Here is a 24,964-nt window from a genome sequence, read left to right as displayed (position 1 = left end):
ATATGTTACATGTAAGTCGACCTTCGCCACTCCAATTAACAAATCACTGCTTAGCTGTTGCCAACATTTGAGGGAAACAGCTATCACCATGGAAACTAAACGTATCTATGGTATCCTGAAAATTGTCTCCAGTACCTGGATGTATAGTTTGCCGGTGTGTGTGTGTGTGCACTCATGCATGAGTTTTATCAATTCTGGCATTTGCACCCGATTAATGGTAAGCTGGGTAGATTGCGGACTGTTTTATATATATATATATTTTTTTATCATTTAAGAAACAAAATAGGGGTTGGATAACTCCCCTGCTTTTGCTGTTTTATACACATATCGTTCATGCATTTGTGAACAATTTGGCTGCTTTTATGTTGGTCAAACGAAGGCTGATGCATGCTGAACAACTGCTCTAAACATCATGTCAGTAGGCTAGGAGGATTTCCTTATATATGTTTTTTTTTATTTAGAGATGATGGACAAGCAAATCATCATGTTATTTTATGTTATGAGACTGGGTACACGCATGCTTTCATAATGTGCATTTTATGCAGCAATCCGCATAATTCTTTCTTTTGTTAGCCCATGTCAAAAAGAAACCTCTTGATCCAAAAAAAAGATTCTAATGTGCTAGGAAATCTATCCGTCATTCGATCATTCACTCTCACCAAGACAGGTTAACATGAGTTAGCAAAACACTGTTAACAGGAAAAGTGGTCATTATAATGCATGATGAGCTGGAGCAGCGTCTGTGCCAAAACACTGAACCTCATACGAGATAACTCTTCACATGTGATTATGACACAGCAGACCAGAAATGTACTTATTTCTAATAGGAACTTTCTCTTATCTATAGAAAAATAAATCAGGCTAGACAATCTCAAGAGTGTGTGTACATGAATTATCATTTGGCCATTCATTACTGTTCACTCTCTCTTGCTCTGTCTCTTATAGACACAGGCACACATATAAGCAGACATACACACCCCTACGAATGTAAATGACTAAGGCCAGGTTTGGGAATGGAGGGCACAAGTAAGTAGCTTATAGGCTTCTAGGTCCTCTCCTGTATCTTCAAGACTACAAAATCAATCGGGACTTAGTTCTGGAAAGTGGCTGCGGGGATTTTTTAGAGATAACCCCCTGCGACTAAAACCATCATTTAGCTGGGTTTCGCACTTATAACTACAGCTTTATTTCTCTGATGACTCTACATCTCTGAACAGACCCATTGGCTACTTGGGATTGCTCTTTTGTTGTGTGTGTGGAATATCTCCTTATAGGAATGAGCTGAAGGAGGGGCAGTGACATTCTTCAATTAAGAAATGTTTTTCTCCCAGAGTATTCACTACACATGTTCACCCAAGGCTTATTGCCCAGTGGCATGCTCAGGTAATTTGTGAAATGTTTTAGCGAGACCGGTTGTCTCGCCTTCCTTTGTCTCTGGCTTGGAGTGTTTTAGCCTTTAAGGTGTCTCTACCAAAAACACTCTGTCCCAAACTTGCTGTTAGTTTTTGCTTCACTTGCACCTCAGAGGCCTTTATCCAAAGTATTTTGACGTCCCCTCTCAGCCTTTGGTCTACGTGTCATCTCTGGTCCTATGTGATTTTCATGAGCTAGCCCACGAATCCCTTCTAGCGGGAACAGACAATTCTGACCCAGCATTTTCTGGGCTGCTTCTAAATGGTTAGTGCCCCTCTGGTAATTTATATTAATGCTGCGTTTCGGGCTTGCATCAGCCAGGAGACGCTCAGAGGGACTGGTGTCAGACATGTCACGGAGGTGCTCATCATCGTCTGTATCGGCATCAATGTACTTGCTGATGGAGGAGTCATGGAAGGTGAAGACAGTTGGGGCCAGGGGAGTGCCTTCTGGAGACTTTGGTGGGGTCCTGCTGCTGGCAGTAGTGTACGCAGAGGTTTCGGGGCTTAACAGAGAGTGATCTGACACAACTGAGCTGTCTGAAAGTGGGGAAAGTCCTGATTCCCCGTCACTGCGGCAGCCTCCTTTGGGAATAAGGCTTTTTGAGGAGATTCCAGAAAAGAAAAATTTCCTTGTGCTGTCCGTCTTTGTGACAGACACAGGGGTCAGCATGGGCTCACGGTCCCCTGTTGTTTGCTGGCCGGTTTTTGTATTGGTGTGCTGGGACAATGCTGTCGCTGGACTGTATGAGAAGCGGTTGCTTTCCTGAAGACCAAGATCTATTGCAGGACTGTGGGAGAAGCGTGGATTCTCCTGGAAGTCTGTTGCACAACTAATGTAGCTGTCAATGCTGGATAAGCTTTTCATGTCTCCAACTCCATCCCTGGTTCCTAGGGCTTGTTGACCATGGTCATGTATAGCCCCCAGCTCTATCTCATCCCTCTGTTTACCAACTCTGGAGGCCCTTTCTTTAGCATTGAGGTTGGGTTGTGACTGTGTCTTTGCCATCTGGTTGTACATCTCTTCTAGTTTCTGAACATTTAACCTCTGGGGACTGGTGGCTCGGGCCTTGCTGGGAGAGCCTAACTCCTGGGCATTGAAAGAACGGTTTGAGCTTGTCTCTGATGCAGCCCTCTTGGGAGTCCATTTCCAGCGGCTGGGTGAGAGGTGGTTGTCATGAGGCCTCTCACTCTTCTCCACCACCACATCCATCAGCTCTGCACTACGTGCAAATGCTTCTTTCAAGTTCATTGAGACAATGCTGCCATTTCTCTTTGCCCTTTCTAAGGCTTCTCTTCTTTTAAGGGCCTTTTCTTGCCTCTTCTGTTCCTTATAGAATTCAGAAAAGTTATTTACAATAATAGGAATAGGTAGAGCGATCACAAGTACTCCAGCTATGCAGCATAACCCCCCGACAATCTTTCCCAAGAGAGTTTTGGGGTAGATGTCACCATAGCCCACTGTGGTCATAGTAATTGTAGCCCACCAGAAAGAAGCTGGAATGCTTTTAAACTTTGTATCCTCTTCATCCTTCTCAGCAAAAAATACCAGACTGGAGAAAATCATGATACCCATGGCAAGGAAAAGAATAAGTAGGCCCAACTCATTGTAACTCCTCCTAAGGGTAAAACCCAGAGACTGAAGACCTGTAGAGTGACGAGCCAGTTTCAAGATACGTAGAATACGCATGATCCTAAAAATCTGAACCACACGCCGAACATTTTGAAACTGTAATACACTCTTGTTGGATTCTGTCAGGAAAATGGTGACGTAGTAGGGCAGGATGGCCAACAAGTCAATAACATTTAGAGGACCCTTAAAGAACTTCCATTTATTCGGGGAGGAGAGGAAACGGAGCAGGTATTCCATGGTAAACCAGGCAATGCAGACAGCCTCCACATGGGCAAGTTGAGGGTTGTCTGTGGATTGGCCAAACTCATCTGTATCCTGTAGCTCTGGTAGGGTGTTCAGAGACAGGGCAATGGTGGAAAGCACGATGAAGAGGATGGAGATGATGGCAAGTATCTGAAAGACAAAATTAGTCAATATGAGATTTTATGCATCAGAGAATGGCTTACAGTAATTAAAACTTTGGTCACTTGAGAGGTTTTGTTGCAGACATTGAAGACACTCAGCGAGCTCAAGGTGTTGGGAACAGCAAACCTGCTAAAAACCTTGAAAACTGCACTCAGGTGTATTTAGAAGAAATGGTACTATTTTAAAGACAAAACAAATTTGGTATAATTTACCTTTTTCTATTTACAGCTTTGTGTACGATATTGCATGAAAAACATTTTTTCGCCTTAATGACTTAAACTTGAAGTTGAAAGCTGCATTAAGTGGAAACTATGAAATTGAAATCATCGTCAAGTGTGCACTTTAGCATACTTTTATTACCTGATCACACAATTAAGCTATATGCAAGTAATTAAACTATAACAGTTTAAATAAACCTTCTATAAATGCTTGACTGACAGTGTGACTGCCTGAGAGCTAATGGATTAGACAAACTTGGACCACTTATTTATTCATAACTCACTTATCAGGCTGATCCACATGAGTGAGTGTGCTTGAGTGGACAATTATGTTTAGCACCAATCAACAAAAACAAAAGTATCACAGCAACACATATCAGACTCACTGAATAATTTTCTAAAACATAAAACTGGGAACTGGGTAAAACAGTAAATGCTTATTTTTGGTGTAGAAAGTTTTTTTAAAATGATATTTTATGACATTTTCCAAACTGGAGGTTGGACAGAGCCCTCGAGAGCTCAAATGGGCTCTTGAGCACTTACCCCTGCGCTGAAATTGTCATGTTAAGATAATTAAGATGAGCCTACCATTATCACAGAGTGCTGAACCTACTTGCTAGCCACGAAATCAGTGACTAATTGAAAGGCTTCGGTGCTCTCTATTTAAAAGTAGGATAAAGGTAAAACATAATCCACATGTAGTTTTACACTGTTTTCTCCCATTATGGTCTCTCTAGAATTACTGAGGAGAGACCTCTCACTCGCCGTCACTTGACACCATCATGTAATGAAAATGAACCTGCAATAACCACATAGGAGCAGAATGTCCCCAGAATCTACTGCACTTGATGATGCTGATGATTCACTTTACGCAGTACACAGAACTGGGAAGTCTGTCAAAAAACAGCACCCTGACCCACACACACACGCTACCCCACCCACTCTCCACCAATCATGCTAACAAGCACGTACGTGGTGGCAGACTACACCTCTCTGAGCACTGACAGCACCCCCATCAACCAGGATTCATTGTGTAAACAAAAAAATGGTTGCGTTTGCTTTGAAGAATGTTATTCTTGAGTTTGTTTGATCTGAGTAAATGACTGCGTAATATTGTATGAAAAATACTTGAGAAAATGTTGCAGTGCCATCCAGCTTGCGATATACCATCAAGTCCAGCTCTCTCTCACACACACACACACACACACACACACACACACACACACACACACACACACACACACACACACACACACACACACACACACACACAAAACAAAAATAGCTAGAATGATTTTACATCTAACTTTGTAGAAGACAAAAAACTTAGTTATGCCTCATATTAAAGGTTAGTTTACAAAAATCACTTGAATGAAATCTTGAGGTTTGATTTGATTTAGTATGACACTTTAAAATTTTAGTCCTCGAGCTGTCATGTGGAACAGTAGCTCCCGAAATGGTCTAATAAGGAACACTGTGCCGAAAAATAATATCGGGGTTAGATAAACAAAGACAGATGGACTATGATGTAAATAAAGCAAAGAGTTTTTCTCTTTTTTACCTCATTTCCTACTAAGTTAGACAGATGTCTAAATTTATCTGTTGCACAAAGAACTTTAGTTGCTAACTAGTCTAAAAAGAAAAACTTTTAATAATAATAGTAATACAATTTATTTAAAAGCGCCTTTCAAAACACCCAAGGACACTGTACAGAGCAAAAAAGACAAGCATAAAAACAGGAAATAAACACATTAATAAAAGAAGGTTTAAGAGCATATGAGTTCAATGAGTTCTGGGCAAATTATACCTTTTGAAGAAGAAAAACAGCTGAGTTCACTATTTGTCGTTCTTTTCTCTGGCTGAAAGATACTTGTCCTCAACACCTGACCATTACAAGGATGTTTTAACTGGAAAATTTAGCAGCACAGAATTTCAATAATTTTTTTAAATGTTAGGAAAAAAATGATAGTAACAGTAGATAGTGTAAATAGCATTGGAAACTTCCTGTTGCCTTAAATCGCCTTTAATGCAGTCAAACAAAAATGGCAGATCACATATTGACCATTGATTCAACAGTGTTTAGTCTGATTAGGGTTGTCACCAGAACTGATACTTATAGTACCATTTGACACACACAGTGGCCGTTGTTTTTGGGTTTTCAATAATGTATCAGCATAAAAAACCTAAAAGATTTGTCACAAATTATAATCTACTACCAATGGATTCTAAAAATTACTGTCAGATTAGAAACTCTTTTGCAACAGTGTCATCTTCACTTCCTTCAGCGCACACACATTTACACACAGACAGACAGACACACCGCCCCTCCCCTCACTAGCAGCTGAACACGTGAAGAGCAGCAGAACAAACTTGATGAACACGGACACCTTAGCCTTTATGGAACATTTTGTGAGGTCAGTAAAACTCCTGTTTCAACAAAATTTAAGTATTAATTACCATAAGCATTAACCTGGCCAGTGCACACATTGACATAACCATTTAGCTATAATCAGTTATCTACATTAGCTGTTTGTTTGGGTATTGTCACAAGATAGTGGCTAACAGCTATGGCTAATTATAAAATGATAACATTAATATGCCCATTTGTATGATGATAACACGATTATTTGTGTCTGACATTTTTCTCTTAAGGGCAAACAGTGAAGCTGAGGAAACTATACCAAAACGGCAGCTGCATAGCTTACCAGCTGATCTGTAACAAAGCTATGGTGTCAAGTGAGAGGCACAGGAAATAAAACAGGACTGTAGATGAATATTTTTGCCTAAAAGGAACCGGCCCAATGAGCTGAATGACTTCCGACCGGTGGCACTGACGTCACATCTTATGAAGACTCTAGAGCGGCTCTTCCTCAACTTCCTCCGACCACAGGTACAACATGCCCAGGACCCACTACAGTTTGCATACAAGGCGGGTGTCGGAGTGGAGGATGCCATCCTGTACCTCCTACACAGAGCCCACTCACACCTGGATGAGGGAAAAGGCACGGTCAGGATACTGTTTCTTGACTTTTCCAGTGCCTTTAATACCATCCGGCCCTGTATGCTTCAGGAAAAACTGAACAGGATGGAGGTGGACCCCTGCCTGGTGGCTTGGATCTCCGACTACCTCACCGACAGACCACAGTACGTCAGGCTGAAGGACATCACGTCTGACACTGTGGTCAGCAGCACAGGAGCACCACAGAGAACTGTGCTGTCCCCTCTTCTCTTCACCCTGTACACCTCTGACTTCTGCTACAACTCTGAATTATGCCATATTCAGAAGTTTGCAGATGACACGGCCATCATGGGGTGTATCTGGGATGATCAGGAAGAGGAGTACAGAAGTCTGGTGAGGAACTTTGTCGCATGGAGTCACACAAACCACCTGCAACTCAACACCTCAAAGACTAAGGAACTGGTTGTGGACTTCGGGAGGTCCAGAGAAGGTCCACTGCCGGTTCAGATAGAGGGGGAGGAGGTGGAGGTGGTCAACAAGTACAAGTACCTCGGGCTGTGGGTGGACAATAAACTGGACTGGTCATGCAACACAGAGCACCTGTATAAAAAAGCCCAAAGCCGACTGTACTTCCTCAGGAGGCTGAGGTCTTTTAACATCTGCAGGAAGCTCCTGAGGATGTTTTACCAGTCGGTGGTTGCTGGAGTACTTTTCTATGCTGTGGTGTGCTGGGGGAGCAGCACAGCAAAGAAGGACTCATCCAGGCTGGAGAAACTGATCAGGAGGGCTAGCTCTGTGGTCGGCATGAAGCTGGACACTCTGGTGACAGTGGCAGAGAAAAGGACATTAAAGAAACTGCTGGACATTATGAACAATGCTGGGCATCCTCTGCACACGGCCATTAACAATCAGAAGAGTCTGTTCAGTGACAGGTTGCTTCTCCCCAAGACAAGAACTAACAGACTTAAAAACTCCTTTGTCCCATCAGACTGTTTAACTCCTCTCTGGAGGGGAGAGGGAGGGGAAACAGGAGGACAAAGGAGGGGGGAACAACTAAGCTGTAGTGCCTCTTCACCTCACTGTACAATACCTTGTGCAATACTTTTTGTAAATAGTCAACAGTGCAATAGACTCAATACTTGAAATGTGCAATTCACTTGTATTTTTATATTTTATTCCTATTTATTCTATTTATCCCCTTTGTATATTTTATTTATATTTGTCTCTGTATTTATATATATGTGTGTGTGTATATATATATATATATATATATATATATATATATATATATATATATATATATATATATATATATATATATATATAACAATTCTGTAACTGTAACTTCGGTCGTTGCTGTGCTTTTTGGAAGTCGAATTTCCCAGAGGAACCCACCCGAGGGATTAATAAAGTTCTATCTTATCTTATCTTATCTTATCTTATCTTATCTTATCTTAATGCTTTAGTTTTTGATGCAACAAGCTAAATGGGTGCATGTAAACGTTTGTAAAAGAAACTTGGCCTTCCGCAGAAGATAACCTATTCTGAACCAGAAGCAGAAAGACCTGGATTATGTGAAAGTGTCTAACAAGGTCTTAGCAACTCAGTACATGTATAATTGCTGGTGGTAAGCTAGTTTTAGAAGCTGCAAATAGACTATCCAAAATAAAATTCAAACGAAGATCTAATTACAGAGGCTATCTTTTACAGATATAAATAAATATGCTTTGAAATTTTGGCTCACACTTTGGTTGCCTAAGGCAAAACACTTTGAAAACCACTGACTTAGAATATGTGTAAAATATACTCATTCTTTTTTATGGTTCTACTTCATACCTGTTATAAAAAAAAATATCCAAGTCAGACACTGACTATCCCTGTGTGCATTTCAGTGATAACAGCTTAAAAAACTCTCCAGCTTTCCTTTATAACTGGGAATAAAGGGAACAAATCCAGCAGGTCTCTCGTGATCTTAATGCTGAGGTAAAAGAGAGGGGCTCCTGTCCCTGTCTGACTTGAGTGAGGATGAATCACAGAGTCAACATAATCCAGTGGTGTATATTTTGTGTATTTATCATAAACTAATATACTGTATGCTGCTTTTTTTTAGTTTACAGTGACTGATACAAAATGTCACATACTATATACAGTACTGTGCAGAGGTCTTCAGCCAATCCTCATTTCTTTATATTTTGCTTCCAAGGAGCCAGACCATCCATCCATGGTGTGGAGCTTATCCCAGCTGCCACAGGGCAAGAGGTGGGGTAACTCAGACAGACATCCTTTTGCACCTATGGACAGTTTAGAATCACCAAGTAACCCGACCCCACTAACTGGGTGTTTTTGGAATGTGGGTGGAAGCTGGAGTGCCCTGTGAGAACACAAACAATGACCCACACAAACATGGGGAGACCATGAAATCACCAGCTCCTTTACCCTGGTAACCTGCAAGCTAGTTTGCAGCTGACATGCTTCCTCCAAAATATTCCCAGGCCCGATAACTGGTAATAAATAATCTGCTGGCTATAATCATAAATCAAAGACTCGGCAAACAGAAAATATGCAAAAAAAAAAAAAAGGTTCCAAAACACACTGCCATTGCAATAAAACATAAACATTTCAATAAATTGCTAAACCAATTTCCTACTTTCCTGGGCAAAATATGAAAAATTAAGGTGTGGCTCAGGACTTTTGCACAGGACTGTATCACATACTGTTTACTGATGACTTACATCTTTGTCTATTACTATATTAAATGATTTGAGGCTTCAAGATGAATGTAATGTTACATCTGATTCCTTTAGTTCCTTACTTCATGAACTTCAGTCCGCATTTGTTATATTAACCCTAAATGACTCCAGCTCCAAACAGCACAACTTGGAGGATGAGTAGGAGGCTGCAGCTAGAACACTGAGCCTGTTTTGGCAATAGCCCACACAAAAGAGGTTAGGATGTTATATGATGAAATCAATCATAGGATAGTTAAAATACTCCAAAAATGAGTGCAGTGTTGGACCAAAATGCCGCATAGGGGGTGAGATATACTATTCAGTCCAGCAGTTTAACATAGCTAACAGTAAAAAGTGAAATATTTCACTGTGACTTCCTTCCTTGATCAAAACCTCAGTGATAAACTGAATCTGCGGGTAATACATGGATCAACAAAAGAACCAAAGCCTCACATGGAGCACTTGATATATTGTTTTTTGTATAAATCATCTAGAAGAAATCACAACTTACAGGCAAAAAAAGGAAGGGTTTTAACAAAACAAAGGTTGTTAGAAGGTGACTGACAGCAATGATTGACAGCGAGGGCCTTGACATGGTCTAACAATTCGGACTCCCAAGAGTAAAAGTGACGGCTCAAAAAACAACCTTATCTACGACCAATCAGAGCAGGAGGAGACTGTTGCCATAGCATCGTGGCAGACATGAATAATGACCCTATCTGTTTATTTTCTTCCCTCTGTGCTCCTCTCCCTCCTGCCCTGGAGGAAATCTGTTTGAATCAAACACTTGAAGAGAAGAGAGGTGCTGGGACTGGAGAGTGAGGGTGGAGCTGACAAAGCCAGCACGAAAGTAAAGGGGTGGAGATGATGCAGTGAAAAAACACGATGCCGTTAAAGAGAAAACTTCGACATGTTATACTTGTAACAGGGTGTGTTACAAGTATAACACAACATATTAAAGTTCGCCCACTTATTACTCGATACAGTAGAATCGTAACGAGTCAGGAAAGATACAGAAACAGGAGGACAAAAACGGGCAGAAGGTAATAGATTGAGAAGCTATAAAAAGGTCGCTAATGAAGGCACACTGGTGCTGCTGTGTCTTATGGTTATGAGGTTAAGTTCCACTAGGAAACCCTGAACATTTCCCAGTAGCCTCTGTCCCTAATGGCCTTGCCTCTACAAACTGTGCTCGCTCTCTATCCCTGCCTGACTTGTCTTTATCTCTTACTTCCTTAAATTGTTCAGTGTCATGGGGTGCTAATTTCATAAGATTACTGAACCCCAAATCTGTGATAAAACCTTTCAGCTTACTAGAAAAAAGAGACCGCAAGCATGTGCATGTTAGGAAAATGTTAAATGGAGCTCAAACATAACCGACTATTTTTAGACTCTCAGTTGTCCACATGACAAAACGGATGTAAATAGCAGCCACACCCAAGATCCTACCCTGCAATTTTTCTGTGGTGGATACTGTATAATTGATTTCATTATATTAACCAAAATAAAAAATGACAGCAACTACCGATGAATGCGCCATGGTCTAATAAAGGGGATAAAGGACAAAGGGAGGGAGATATTAATATCTAGAGGAGAGGAGAAGACTACATGTGAGCAAGTGCAGAGTGACAGGAAATCCCACCGTGACACTAAACAAAGCCAGATCACACTGGTCCCTCATGGCACACTTGTGCAGACACAATAGTCTGCAGCAACACCATCTTTTTGGACAAGGTGACACCAGCCCTCATTAGTGTGCTTGAAAAAGAAGTCCTGGACATAACTGGTATGAAGGATGCCCTCAAATGTCATCCAAAAGAGTAAGTTTTTATAAATGGAATTCTCTGCAGAGGGAATACTGTCTCATACACTATCCTTAGCACTTGGGACTCGAAACAGGGCAAACTCCTTGTCAAATTATTTTTGCCCATCTTCTTGTGCTTGTACCTGGGCGTGCTTCACTACCCACTCTCTTTCAGATACAACAGCCTGCTTTTATGCTGGCTGTGTCGCAGCAGCTGTGATTCATTTCTTTGCGCTGCATTGGCTTTGCCAGGGTCAGGCTCATTCATCTATCAACCCAGTTCTCATACAGCAAGGAGAGAACCTTGAACTTTACACATATATATGTGTATATATATACATATATATGTGTAAAGCTCTGGAAACAAACCATGGCAACATTGAAATTACAGTTATAGTAATTCTCTAAAACTGTAGTTTTATTTCATACCTCTTTTTTTCCTTAGAGAATATGAACAGCTACAAAAAACAGGTTGTTATTCATGATTTTAAATTACTGTATTTCCAATTCCCTCATTGCCTGAAACTAAAGTATCAAGAGGTTTCAAACAGGTGGAGTAAAGCTTTTTATAGAGCAACTGGAAATGAAACCTACCCAACCCCAACAAGTCTGTTTACAGGATATATAAAAAGGTTAAACTGTGTTCTTTAACTCTTTTTCCCTTGGACACCAAATAGGAGGAACTGTTGTTTGTCTTTTCTGAATTGAGCAGTTCAGGTCTGCTTCCAGAAACAAATTTACTGGGTGTGTGTCAGAAATTAGTGAGGTTTCAAAACTTTTCATCAAAGGTACATGAGAGGTCATTAAATTTCATCTTTATGGGAGAAAGAGTTAAGCATACTTTCCAGCTGTGTTCTTACTACAAAGGTGCTCCTATGCAATTATGCAGAGGAAATGTATTACTGCATTAATAGTATTACTGTTAAACGCAACTGAATTCAGGTTAGTATTCTCACTCCGCACTAAGTCTGGTGGCATCCCAAGTGACAGTTAAGGAACTCTCTGACTCCCAGTGCTCTGGCTGGCACCTTGTCTCATTAGCAGCAACAGGAGCAACAGACTCTTCTGCTTTAACAGTGTGCCTGTGAGTCCCAGCATCCCTGTCTGTTACCTTTGCCAGCACTCACCCAGGGAAACACGTTAGACCTACATTATAATGACACGCTCTCCTTAAACTTAAACACCTGAACAAGCATGGTCTGAAGCGTAGGTGAGCGGGCTCTATTTTTGGCTGAGTAAATTCAGGTCTTGCTTGCTCACTAAGATCCACTCACAACTGACTTGCTTTCCCATCATCCCATGAGCCACATTGGAGGCCACTGGGAAACCATGCAACACTCTCCCAGCCTTGACTGCCAGCCACTGTCACCATGACAACCCCCTTGAAGCTCGACAGGAGGTGGCTACGTGGACCTGCTTGTGAAAAGCAAGTCTGACAGAGTCTCCTTCTCTGTCTCTTCCTCTCTCTTTCCCTCTGTCCCTGATTTGTACCTTTCTGAGAGCTCACCAAGCTTTAAACCATCTGCTTCTGTCTCTATTCTGTGTCCAGGTTTCTCTGGTATTTGTGTCACATCGCTTTTTGCGTTTTAGCAGAGCTTCAACTGCAGTAGCATAGGCAGTTGGTTAATATTTTTCTATGGCACTGTGGCTCAATATTTAAATAAAACTAAAAGCCCCCATCATTATTTAAAAAGGAAACAGACATGAGTGTGCCAGACACCACCTTTACTTGCAGATGTTTGCACCACGTGCCACATGCTAGGTCTTCTACTATTTGACTGGATGAACAGGAATCATAAAACCAAGCCATCGTTCTTCGTTTTCTTCAGGATGTTATTATCAGTGGTCAGTAGTATGTGAGTAATAATGTAAGCGCTAAATAATGTGGAATAATTCACACTCCTGTTTCGAATAGAATGGCTCTGCCTCTTCGCTGCCTGTGAAAGAGATGGGGTTTCCATGGAGACGGGAGGAGACTGTGTCTTCCACATTTTCCCCCAGCATGATAGCTTGAAATACGCACACACAATTTGCAGTGGCTCAGCTGTAGTCTCCCCAGCAGACATCGCTTCTTAACTTTGAACAGCACAGCCTCATTTATCTTAACCTCCCACATCTTGCCAAAATGAATAACTTATATCTCATGGCCCTTCGTGGGAGATCCTGCCAGTATCGTGACCTTGCTTCCGTGACATTCATTCTACTGTACTCTTAGCCTTCTTGTATGTGGCTTAGTGAGGCAAAGGTGAATAGCACATTATTGAATGTTTGGATATCACATGCACGCGATTTATTTTTCCTTCAGACCACTTAATTTTAAAAAATGTAGTGAAATCACATCTCATGCTCAAACTGTAACCTTTTTGAACTGATTCGAGATTAGATGTAGGAATGTAATTATGTGATTCTCTATGTTTAATAGCAGTTGTGCGCCTTTATACTATACCACTCAAAAAAACCTTTTGTTTTTGAAAGAAAAGCACAGTTGTTTTTAGTAGATAAGTTAAGAAATGCTATAAATGGAAATTCATCATTTTCATTCATCATTTATAGTTTTTAATAAAATATTTACATAAGCAACCATAAAAGCAGCCATTTGTCCAGTGGTGCATCTTGTTACCTAATGTTGATACCTAATATGATAGCACAGCTAAAAACTGTGCTGTTGATTAAAGACACATACATTTGGCTATTAATGGGTCCACAGCTTGCCAATGTTTGATTACAATGTCTTAATCCTCTTCAAATAAAGCACTTTCTTCAGAAATTCATCAGCATATTCTCAGACTAAGAAAGGCTCATTTGCAGTACACGACAACTTATCTAAGTGGGAAATACCCCAAAAAGCCATACAACAGTATGCATATAAATTATAGATGGTGAAAGATTTCATTAATCCTCATCATTGTTGAGCAACCCCAAACTTTTGAGTGGTTGTATATGTGATGAGCTTGTATTTATTTCTCCGTTTTATAATTTCGCCTTTTAAAAATATGTGCTTTGAGGGAATAGAAAAGTCTGAAACAGGCCATTTTTGGGATCTTCAGCAAACTTTTCCCCAACTCATGCAGTGCTTACATGCACAAAGTGCACCAGAACCCAATTCAGTAAACCACTAAAGTAGGTAGGAAATCTATGCTTGCCCCATCCATCTCCTGAATGAATCCCACCTCATCGCCTCTCCCTCTCAATTATTCATGCATTTCAGATGAAGAAGAGAATCCAGACTCAGCATCTATATTTAAACTCTGACTGGTCCATGGTGGTTATATAAATAGAAACAGTATACAGTCTGGTTTGATACACCAAAGAAAGCTGTTCTCATCAGAAATAACAGTGTAACGTGAACTACAAAGCATTTAAAACATTCACAGGGAATTAAAAGATTAATCAGTGGGTATGAGTGTAGACTGATGATTTTACAGGACAGTTAAGGGTAATTAATGCAATGTGTGGTGAAGCTTCACCTGTTCCTTCTGTCTATGAAATGCATAAAAATAACACCTTAAGAACTTCTCTCATCAAAAACAAAAACAAAACAAAGAGGCAAGGTTATTACATCGTTCAGAGATATTTCGCTGCTATATTGTCTAATAGAATGCAGTTCACACAGTGTGCCATTCTACAATGATTTATTTATTACCAAATCAGAGAACATCATGAAGTACTCCGCACACATCAGAACAGAAGGAAAAGTTAAAAGCGAGTGAAACACTGACTTGAAACGCAAAGATAGATGTAGGCAGCAAAAGACCCACACATAACTCCCTTACAGAAATGCACACAACAACACACACACACACACACACACACACACACACACACACACACACACACACACACACACACACACACACACACACACACACACACACACACACACACACACATTGTCAATCAACAATGATGCTTGAATAGAAGGCAGCTGCATGTTTCACAGAAATGACAGTTACCATGGTGATAGTGACAGTGAACTCTTAAACATTTCAGCGCTGGTAGTGAAAGAGTGAAATAAAGAAGCTCAAAAACACAGACACAAAGGCAAGTTATGCATGACCTAGCCTGCAAGATGTGGATGCCATGTATTCTATTCGCAGAGCGAGAGCAATATAAAGCAAGATCGCTCTTAATCCTACACTCAAACACGCTTACTGCAGATATTCAACTTGCTAACAGCATAACGGTCCTTATTTCACAGTTTGAGAGCACCAAAATCAGCGGCCATTCAGTCTGAGTGCTGTTAATCCCATTGAGTGTTACCCTCAAATTAACATGCAAATCCTTAAAGTTTTTGGTAATTGGACAGCTATGAGCACTTGATTTTGCTCTTAAAAAAATCTCTTTTGATTTGTCCCAACAACTCAGTGTCAGACCGTGACGAAACCACGTGTCATTTCCAGTGAAATAATGTATCATTCCACCAGGATGAGCACAATATCAAATGTTTTGGTTTAGTGACAAAAAAGTACTGGCAGAGCACAAAACTCTAATTTAACAGTGCATGGGCTATAATCCACAAAAATAGCTTTTTTTTTTTTTTGCTGTACAAGCTTTACAGGACACTACTGTTAGCTGTTGTCTAAAATGCTTTTATTTTAGTGTTCCTACTCTAAAATCTGCACGCCCTCACCCATTTATCTGGATTTCAGTTAGCTCAGTGGAGTTGAGGACAGCATCAGACAGACTAATCTAATTTAACAGTAGCAGTAAAACAATACAGTAATGGTAAAAAATGAAATAAATAGCCTACTGTTTTGTTTTTTAACCTAATAAAACAGAAGTCAGCTCCATTCATTAACCTCCAAAGGGTCTAGGTACCCGGGTCTAGGTACCCTTGCCCCCTCCAGGGGCAAGGGTACCTAGACCCGGTTTGTAGAGTACGCTTGGGGAGTGTGATTGTGTGTACAGCGTCTCTTTATGTCTGTCTCCACGTTGGTTGAGTGTGGAGTGAGTGCATGAGAGCATGAGGGTGGGAATGGATGTTTGTGTCTGTGGGTGCCTGTATGTCTGTGTCTATATGTCAGGTTGGGTATCAGACGCCACCTCTCTGGGGACACCTCAGGCCCTCCAAGGTTTGGAGGCCTATCTCCACCCACCACCACTTCCCCTGCCGGTGGCGGACTCCCTCAGGTGTCGGTGTGTTGGTGGTTCTTTGTGTCTGGGGGTGGGCGTCCGGGTACACACCGGCTCACTCCTTGGCGGCCGCTTGTCGGGGCCTGGGGCCTGGGGCTCGCTCGGGCCCCTTTGGAGGTGGGGTGCCCCCGGCCTCTCGGCCTGGGGCTCGGTCACTCAGGCACAGCTGGGGGCCGGCGGAGCTCACGGGCGCGTCACTGCAACTCCCCCTGACTTCTGCTCCGCGGCTGCTGGGCGAGCCCTCATCTGGGACTCTCCTCAGCTCTTACTGGAACAGTGGCGCGGCTGCCCCTCTGTTGGTCTTCCATGGTCTCTTGTGTTCTGGGGGCCTCTGGATGTCTGGAGTTTTGATCTCCTCCATACCCGCTTCACACCCTGGAGGACGGGGCTGTGGCCCCCCCACACTCCCTAGCAGATCATTACATGGAGAAACCTTTGGAATGCAAGCATGCTGATCCACACAGGTATGCACACATGGGTATTCACAGACGCGGACTAAAGCTTTCTTGGCTGCTGCCTCAAAGCACACTGTGCGCTGTCTATCTTGCGTGCTGCACAATATCGTTTATTATTTAGTAAATATTGATATCTATGACTAGCTAGTTTATTGTGATGGTGCTTTGTTTTCTCTATTATTATGTTGCTCTTTGTTGTTTGCTGTCTCCTCTGTTTGTTTGTTTTTTTGTTTGTTTTTTTTTTTTCTCTCCATACAGGTGACCCAGGAGTTCTTTTTTTTTTTTTTTCTCTCTCTTCCCCCCCCTCTCACCGTCTCTTCTCCCCTTTGGTTTTCTTTCTTTCTCTCCCCCTCTTTCTCTCATTCATTCCCCCTGTCCTATTTATAAAAAAAAAAAAAAAAAAAAAATGACAAAGGATGAACTGAAGCTCTGCCATCACGTAATGTCGCATACTGCTGTTTCTGATGTCATTTAAAAAAAAAAAAAAAAAAAAAAAAACCTCCAAACAAGACACTTTGCAATATGTAAATCTTTACAGTATACATACACACTGTACCCAACCTAGGGTTTCTATTAGCATAATTCAGCTGACAATTATTATATTGTTATTGCATTAAAAAATATGTTTATAAAAGGGACACCAATAATAATGTCTTCCATAATTTCATATTAAATTATAATAGTTTAATAGCTTTTATGCATCCTTTTACAGTAGATCTATTATAGAACATTAAACCAATTTTCCTCAGCAAATCTTAATCAAACTACTTTATTGGAACACAGAATAAACATTAGTCTGTGGAATCAATCAACAGGGCAAAATAGTAAACAAAAAAAATCCTAAAACATTTTGTAGCCGTATCTAATCATTTATTCACATGTGTAACTGGTTACCTGCTAAATTAACATCAAACCACTCACCCTGTTCTAACAAACTAGCTCAGGTGGAAAAAAAATCACACTCTTTAGTACATATTAGGATATAATAAAAAAAAAAGGTCCTTAGCCAGACTTGAAATTAGGTAAATACACTTCTCAGATGAAGAAGAACATGACACATTAGACTGTGCCCTTATTTATGTAATAAAAACGAATTAAGCCAAAATGCAGAAGCAGTGTGTTAAAAACTAAGTGTACCCCATCAGCAGCTTGCAGATACACCTTCAGTAGAAGTAACTTGAAGTAATCATTCTGTATGACTTTATCAGTCTCAAAGTTTTGGAGGAATTGTGGCCCACTCTTCTTTACAAGGTTGCTTCAGTTCATTAGGCATTGCAGAGATCCCACCACAGCATTTCAATTTAGTTGAGACCTGGACTTTGACTGAACCACTACAACATGACTAATTCTTTTTTTATTTAGCCATTCTATTGTAGATCTACTGCTTGGGATCATCGTCCTGTTGCATGACCCAGTGCCAGAAAACCTTGGACAGATAGCCTCACATATGCCTTTAAAATACTTTGGTACACAGAAAACTCTGTGGTTGACTTAATGGTTGCAACGTGACAGGTCCTGTGGCTAGAAACAATGCCAAAGGGTGGCTGTAATTATCTAGTGGCTATAGCTCAAGAGGCAGAGCAGGTTATCTACTAGTCATTTAGTTTTATGGTTCAATCCCTGGGTACTCCAGTCTGCATGCCAGGTATCCTAAATTGCTCTCCGATGCATACTTTGGATTATGAATGTGTGTGAATGTTAGGTAGAAAGCACTTCAGCTTTGAATATGTGAATCATGCAAGCTGTATAAAGAGTGGTATGAGTAGAAAAGCGCTATACAAGAAGCAGCAATTTACCACCCTCCACAGCTGTCCTTGATCATTGGTATGAGGTGTTTCTGTTGAGATTTCTTCGTGATCCACCAAATATGTTGCTGTGCAGCATGGCTAAACATCTCTAACCTGTTTTCCTAATTTGTGCTGCCATATTTTGTTCAGAGAGAGGAGACTTTCTTCCAACAACACTTTCAAATAAGCCATACTTGTCCAGTCTTGTACTTTCAGTCGTTTCCTGTGTCTCGTTCTCCCCAGCTGTGTTCACTTCCCCAACTGTCCGTCTGTATGTCCTCCCACTAGTTCTTTGAGTGTCTCTTCCTCTCGCTTTAGTGTTTTTATTTTTTAGCTCACACTGTATTTTCTGGTAGTTTATAGTTTTCAGTTTTCCCTTTTTTAACTTTATGTTTTGTCTTTTTTGGATTACCTGCCATCAGCCTAAAGAAACAGCTTGATATTCGCTGAACTCTGCTTGCCTTCGCGCTGGCATTTTGGGTCCTCACTTCTTACGCCTCGTTAGCCTAACTAGCCCAGCCTGTTGGGAGTCCAGCTGCCCAGCACCCGAGTGCTTCTTTTTGTTGGAACGGTGGTCTGAGGATGAGAGGCCTTCCAGCGGCGCACTCCCTGGTCCTTCCTCCAGGAGGAAGCAGGCATTCCTCGCCACAGTCCACAATGGCCCTCAGCCTGAGCCTGCATCCCTGGCCGCATCAGCTTCACTGCTGGCTTCAGCTCCTATATCTAGCTCTGTGGCTTGGCCTGCCCCCAAAACTGCTACATCTCCTCTGTTTAGCCTCATGGCCAGCCAATTCCCAGAATTGCTTTTTTTGAACTCTCCTTCTCCCTGTTGCTATTTCTTTTGTCCCAATCAAAATTTCATGGAGCCTTGCCTGCCTTTTGTGCCCTGCATTTTAGGTCCTCACTTGTCACATTTCTCCACATGACACTGAATGCTTCAGACCTGAAAATTGCCAAAACGTCTGTTTTTATAGATGTGCTCACACTTGTGGATGAACAATTAATGACTAACATATACTCTCTTAATTTAAAGTGTGCAGGGCTTCTGTGTTTTGATTTAAGTCTTTGTAAGATAATTAATGGCACAGGTTTTATTTACCATATTTTAAGATGTGCTAAGTACCATATCCTGATATGTTAAGCCTTAGCATTGGAAGTGAGTATGCTTTCATTTCAAAACGTGATAAGTTTTTTCATAGCACTACATAGCACTTTTTAAAATTGTACTTTTGATTTTGAACAAAGGCAACAGCCTGTTTACATTCACTGTGACTGGTTAATCCCTGTTTGGGGTAAGCAAACAGTCTAAAAGACATAGCCTGCGAAGAAGAAAAAAGCAGTACTGTAAACTGACTACTTGTGTTTTTTCTGCACAAAACGGTGTGTCTCTTCATTTGGATTTACATGTTGTAACCTGGAACCAGAACAAAGTTTAAGTGAAAGTGTTATTTTCGGTGAAAAGCCTCTTGCACTAATAGTCAAGTCTCCTTTCCATATTCCCTTGATAAATATGTCTCCTTTACCACAGTAGAGTGGCCTTCACTCTATTCAGTTGCCTTTCAAAATAACCTGCACAGTGAAGTGAAATCCACCAATGAAGAAAGCAGCAAAAGCCACCAGAATCAGATCAGCTTGTTCCTGTGAAACCTTTAAAGTGATTCTGTTGATCTGAGCACATATATGTTATGTTGAGAATTGGATATGAAGTGCAGGGAGGTTGCATTCAAAGGTAATAGAGAAATAGCCTCACTGAAGGACCGTGAGCAGACTATAACGCCATGCTACTTTTTTCTGTATTGTGTGTAAGAAATGAAGAAGACAGGAAATGAACAAACAGTTCTATATTATCTGTAATAATAAATGTTTGTATAAATTACTGAATGCCATCATACAATGATATGCTGATATGCTGTATACATCAGCTTTTAAGCAAACACATAATACTGTTTACTGCATATTTTATTTAATGGATCAAAGCCTGTGAGTTGGTTCAGGGAAAACATGCCGAGTTGTTCTGATGCATAAGGCACATGACAAACTGTACCTGATGCAAGATGCTGTATATCTAATGCCCCCTTGCAATAACTAAATCTCACTGCCAATGCCCCACAACATCAACTCATCTGCTCTGCTGTGCTCCTGTAACAGTGATGCAAACACTTGCTACTCTTGCTGCTGCTCAATCTGTCTTCATCTGCAGGGTAAATCTAAATGACTCTAGAAAAGTTTATTACTGACACCTCTTAACCATCCCAGCCCGTTTTGTAGGCTTTTTGTAGGCTTGTGAGGACTGCTTAGGGTACATATTATCTGTATTAATGTAAAATAAATCTAATCCATTAGGGCTAGCTGACCAATTAATTAGCTCCTCATTCACTGGACAGTGAGCAGTGTAGAAAGATGACACTGACAGTTTCCACATTAAATACGTATGAGCATATGATATGCAAGTATGAATTTATTATTCACCAGTGATTCTCTTAGGATTTATTTCAGACTTTCAGACATTGCTCAGATATTAGTAAATGGTAAGAGTAAAAGCAACTAAATGTATTTTATTTGAAGTTCAGGCATAAATCTCAGTGATGGCCTGCCTACGACCCCATGTTGGATGGTAAAAAAAAAATGTACAGATGAATGACTGGTATGTTCAGGATTTGATAAGCTCAATTTGTTTTAGTCCTTCAGCTTCGTTTTGACGCTTTTTATTCTTCAAACCTCTAGGAAAAGGAGCCCTAGCAAAAAATAGGATTTCCCAGCACAACTTCAAGTATAACCTGGAAGTTACACACACGGTAACTTACACAACAGAGAAAACTATTACTGCCACACTAACTCTCCAGAGTTGCAAAATCTTTACATCTTGCATATTCTTCTTAAATTTCTCACCACTTTTCCAAAAAGGGAACATTGTTGCTCAGAGGTTTCAAATTTTCAATGTTGCTTAAGCAGCATGTCGTACACACTAATATCATGATTCAGCAGTTGTGCCAGTCCTTGATGGGCTCGCTCCTTCAGGGCTAGTACTTACTTGGAATAACTTACATAGGAGTTTCAATATTAATCACTACACATACTGTTACATCTACATGTGAGACAAAACTTTAGTGCACAGTACACTCTCTTTTTGACACCAACTGCAATAATGAAAGTACCAAATCAAAAATGTCTTTCAATTTACCATAAACCAGACTGTTTTTTGTTTTTTATAGATTAAAGAGTAGGGAACACATATTATAGTGTATATGTCTTCATGTTAAAGAGTGAAGCCAATCGTTGATGCTTTTCCTTCCTAGCTGTGCTAAATATTTTATGATTAATGCAACCACACACGTGTTTTCTCCAGAGCCGCTGTGTCCCAGAATGACTTTTTCTGGAAACTACATCTACGGAGGAACTGTTAGACGAGAGTTAATTGTTGACTAATTTTCCTGTGATTTTTTGCTTTGTTTTAAAGGATAAGCCCCATCCTTTCGAACCTAATCTAATGTAAAGGAAAAAATAATAATAAAATAAAATTCTCTCCATAAAAGTGATTATCAGAAGCTTTTCAAGTAATGTTATCCAGGTTTACCTTAATAGTTAAAGAACTGAGTCTTTACTGTCTATGTAAATACATATGTCTTTGTAGACATACCCCATTTTCAAACAGGACAAATGAATAGTAGAATATGTACGATCCACGCCAATATTATGCAGAATAATTAAAAAAGGCAAGGTTAAACCACCACATAATGCAGCCATCACTCACTTAAAAGTACATCATATTTATAGTTTAACATGGAAATTGCCAGAAATTATGCACTACTTAAAATTACTTGGAGTATATCCCTGAAGGTTCCTACTCCAGATAAAAGATCAGCTTTCTGAGATCTCCTTACCTTGATGTTTGAGCATGAGCATTGTAGCTGAAATTTTTGTATTCAAACTTGCCACTGTTTTTTTCTTCCCACTTTTGCCAAAGTGCTTGCTCAAGTGGGGTTATATAATTGTTGGGTCTCTGTCTTCTTTGTATTATTGTAGGGTCTTTACCTTACAATATAAAGCATGACTGTAAGAGGCAACTGTCGTTGTGAACTGGAGTTATACAAATAAAATAAAATTGACCTGAATAGAAAAAAGGGAGACACAGAGCACAGACATATACAGGTGGGCTAAAGAATAAACCAGAGATACTTCTGGGTTTCACACAGCATTTCAGCATTTAATAGGTGAAAGTTGTTTGCTTAACCCACTGAACACCAACCACATCAGGAGAGACAGGTGGTGTCTTTTCATAAATAGAGCAATTTTCATCTGTGGTGGGAAGGTTGTGAAGGTCTAACCCTAATTATACGTATTCAGTTAAGAGAAGTTTTGTTTATATTGTGAAGTGAAAGATTGCTGTCATCTGAGGCCCTACAGACACAATGCTATGACCACATGATTTCCATATCTGTAAGAGGCAGATATTAAACGAATACATCGCCATATAGAGACAACCCAGAATTTGAAGTGTTCTTTCCCCAGGCTAAGAGAAGCACTTGATTTCTTTTTACCCTAAGTGAGAAATCTGCTTCTTTATTATTCTGTTTTCCTGACTCGATTTCTACATGTCACACAAATAATTTTCATAGTTTCAGTCTTCAGTTTTCCAGATCTCCTGATCTCTAATTTGTTTCCCCTTACAGCCATTGGCCCTGAGGCTTCATTCCTCTTTGGAAATGTGATGTCTTAATGTCTTTCCCTAGCTCATGTAACAGCTTAACTCCAAATTGAATGAAAGGCGCTTGCAGCTGACCACCTCCTCACACTCTACTATTCTACGAAAGTCATGATTTTTCTTCATCAGTAAAAATACACTTCTGACAAAACAAAACAAAAATCGACTTTTTCTAAGCATATCCTTGCACAACAATTAAAAATTTAGAATAAGGTCCACAACTGTTACTCTGATGACCATAGTTACATAATTTATATCACAGAAACAGACAGAACATGTCCACTGAAATTAGTAAACTGAGCAAACCAACAAACCACCTTCACTAAAACTTGTTATGCCCCGGTGCAAACCTGAGGAACTGAAATGACACCACCAGTTCAGATCTATCCACTACAAAATGCATGACATGACTTATGAAATACTCACAAACACAACTCTGCCAGACCCTCTGCACATTAACAGTGAATGAACATGAAATATGCAGCACATTGTTGAAACAGCTACTGCAGAAGTTAACTAATAATACTCATTGTTAACTAATAATACTGATCAATATATTACAATTTCAAAAATCTTTAGCACGGCTTTATCTTTCTTTTGTTTGTTGTGTGGTCAGCAATTAGATAACCTAATGTATCCGTAATGCACAAAATTAAAACAACCAATGCCATGATAATTATATAATGATTTCTACTGCACTTACCACTGACTATGTAAGGAAATTTGCAAAGAACATTCAGTCTCCAAACAGGACTGACCTTTCCTTCTATTCTTTTCATCAGCCCAAATAAGATGCAAAAAGATAGAATCCCACCATTTATATATATATATATATATATATACGCCCACAGGACACTTCTACGTGTAGCTAGTTCAGAGCTGGAATTCTTTTTGCCTTCAGAACAGTCTTCATTCTTCGTGGCACAGATTCAATGAGATGCTGAAAACATTTCTCAGATATTTCGGACTATGTTGACATGATAGCATCGCACAGTTGCTGCAGATCGCCGCACATCAATGGTGTCAGTTTGCACAATCTCCCACAGGCCCACTACTGGATTGAGATCTGGTGATTGTGGGGGACATTTGAGAATCATGAACCGACTGCCACATTCATGATCATTAACAATATTCAAGTAGGCTGGGGCATTTAAATAATGCTTAATCGGTACTAAGGTGTGCCAAGAAAACATCCCATACTACATTACACCATCAGCAGCCTGAACCACTGATACACGGCAGCTTTGGTCCCTGCTTTTTTTTTGTTTTAACCAAATTCTACCCAGGGGTGTCAAACTCATTTTACATCGCGGGTCGAATACAGCCCCGGACCGGTGAAACTGTCTGTGTAAAGAAGTGACGTATTCAACTGTTTTTGTAGCTGACAAAGAAAAAGCTGCTGTGACAAAGAAAGAAATGTGGCAACAAAACTCTTTGGACGTAAACCAATTATGTGTAAAATTACAGAAACTCTTCTGGTAGCTCATTGGCCAGGCTGTCCACTTTTTTGTTGTTGTGTGTTGTGTTTACATCATTTTGTGGAATCTGTTTACCTGCTCTAGCTGTTTGGTGACTGTTGAAAGGGTTTTGTGAACACTTCGCTGAGATTCTGGCGTGTCTGTGGGTATGATGCATGTCTACATTTAAATAAAAGATCTGGGAGTACATCCTGTTAAACCAGATGTTCTCCCTCTCTTGCGTCCGGTACCGCGGGCATTGGGGTTCAA

The 24,964-nt window shown here is 40.4% G+C and overlaps 1 protein-coding gene across 2 annotated transcripts in view; it reads right to left on the bottom strand.

Moving 5' to 3' along the window:
- Positions 1 to 1,521: 1,521 nt before the first annotated feature.
- Positions 1,522 to 24,964, bottom strand: part of kcnb1 (potassium voltage-gated channel, Shab-related subfamily, member 1) — a 31,175-nt gene continuing 7,732 nt past the window's right edge. Inside the window, exons 2-3 of one of the 2 annotated variants that reach the window (XM_085406964.1) lie at positions 2,152 to 3,438; positions 1,522 to 2,109 (exon numbers count right to left, since the gene is read on the bottom strand). In XM_085406964.1, coding sequence (XP_085263090.1) covers positions 1,522 to 2,109; positions 2,152 to 3,438 — 1,875 coding nt within the window. Of the gene's footprint in view, positions 3,439 to 24,964 lie in introns of both variants that reach the window. The other variant, XM_085406963.1, reaches the window with a different exon arrangement.

This window comes from Rhamphochromis longiceps, linkage group LG5 (genome assembly GCF_057381845.1).
Source record: "Rhamphochromis longiceps isolate RC_006_pf linkage group LG5, R_longiceps_female_GT1.1, whole genome shotgun sequence".
Taxonomy (NCBI): Eukaryota; Metazoa; Chordata; class Actinopteri; order Cichliformes; family Cichlidae; genus Rhamphochromis; species Rhamphochromis longiceps.
This window is presented reverse-complemented; position numbering and strand designations above follow the sequence as displayed.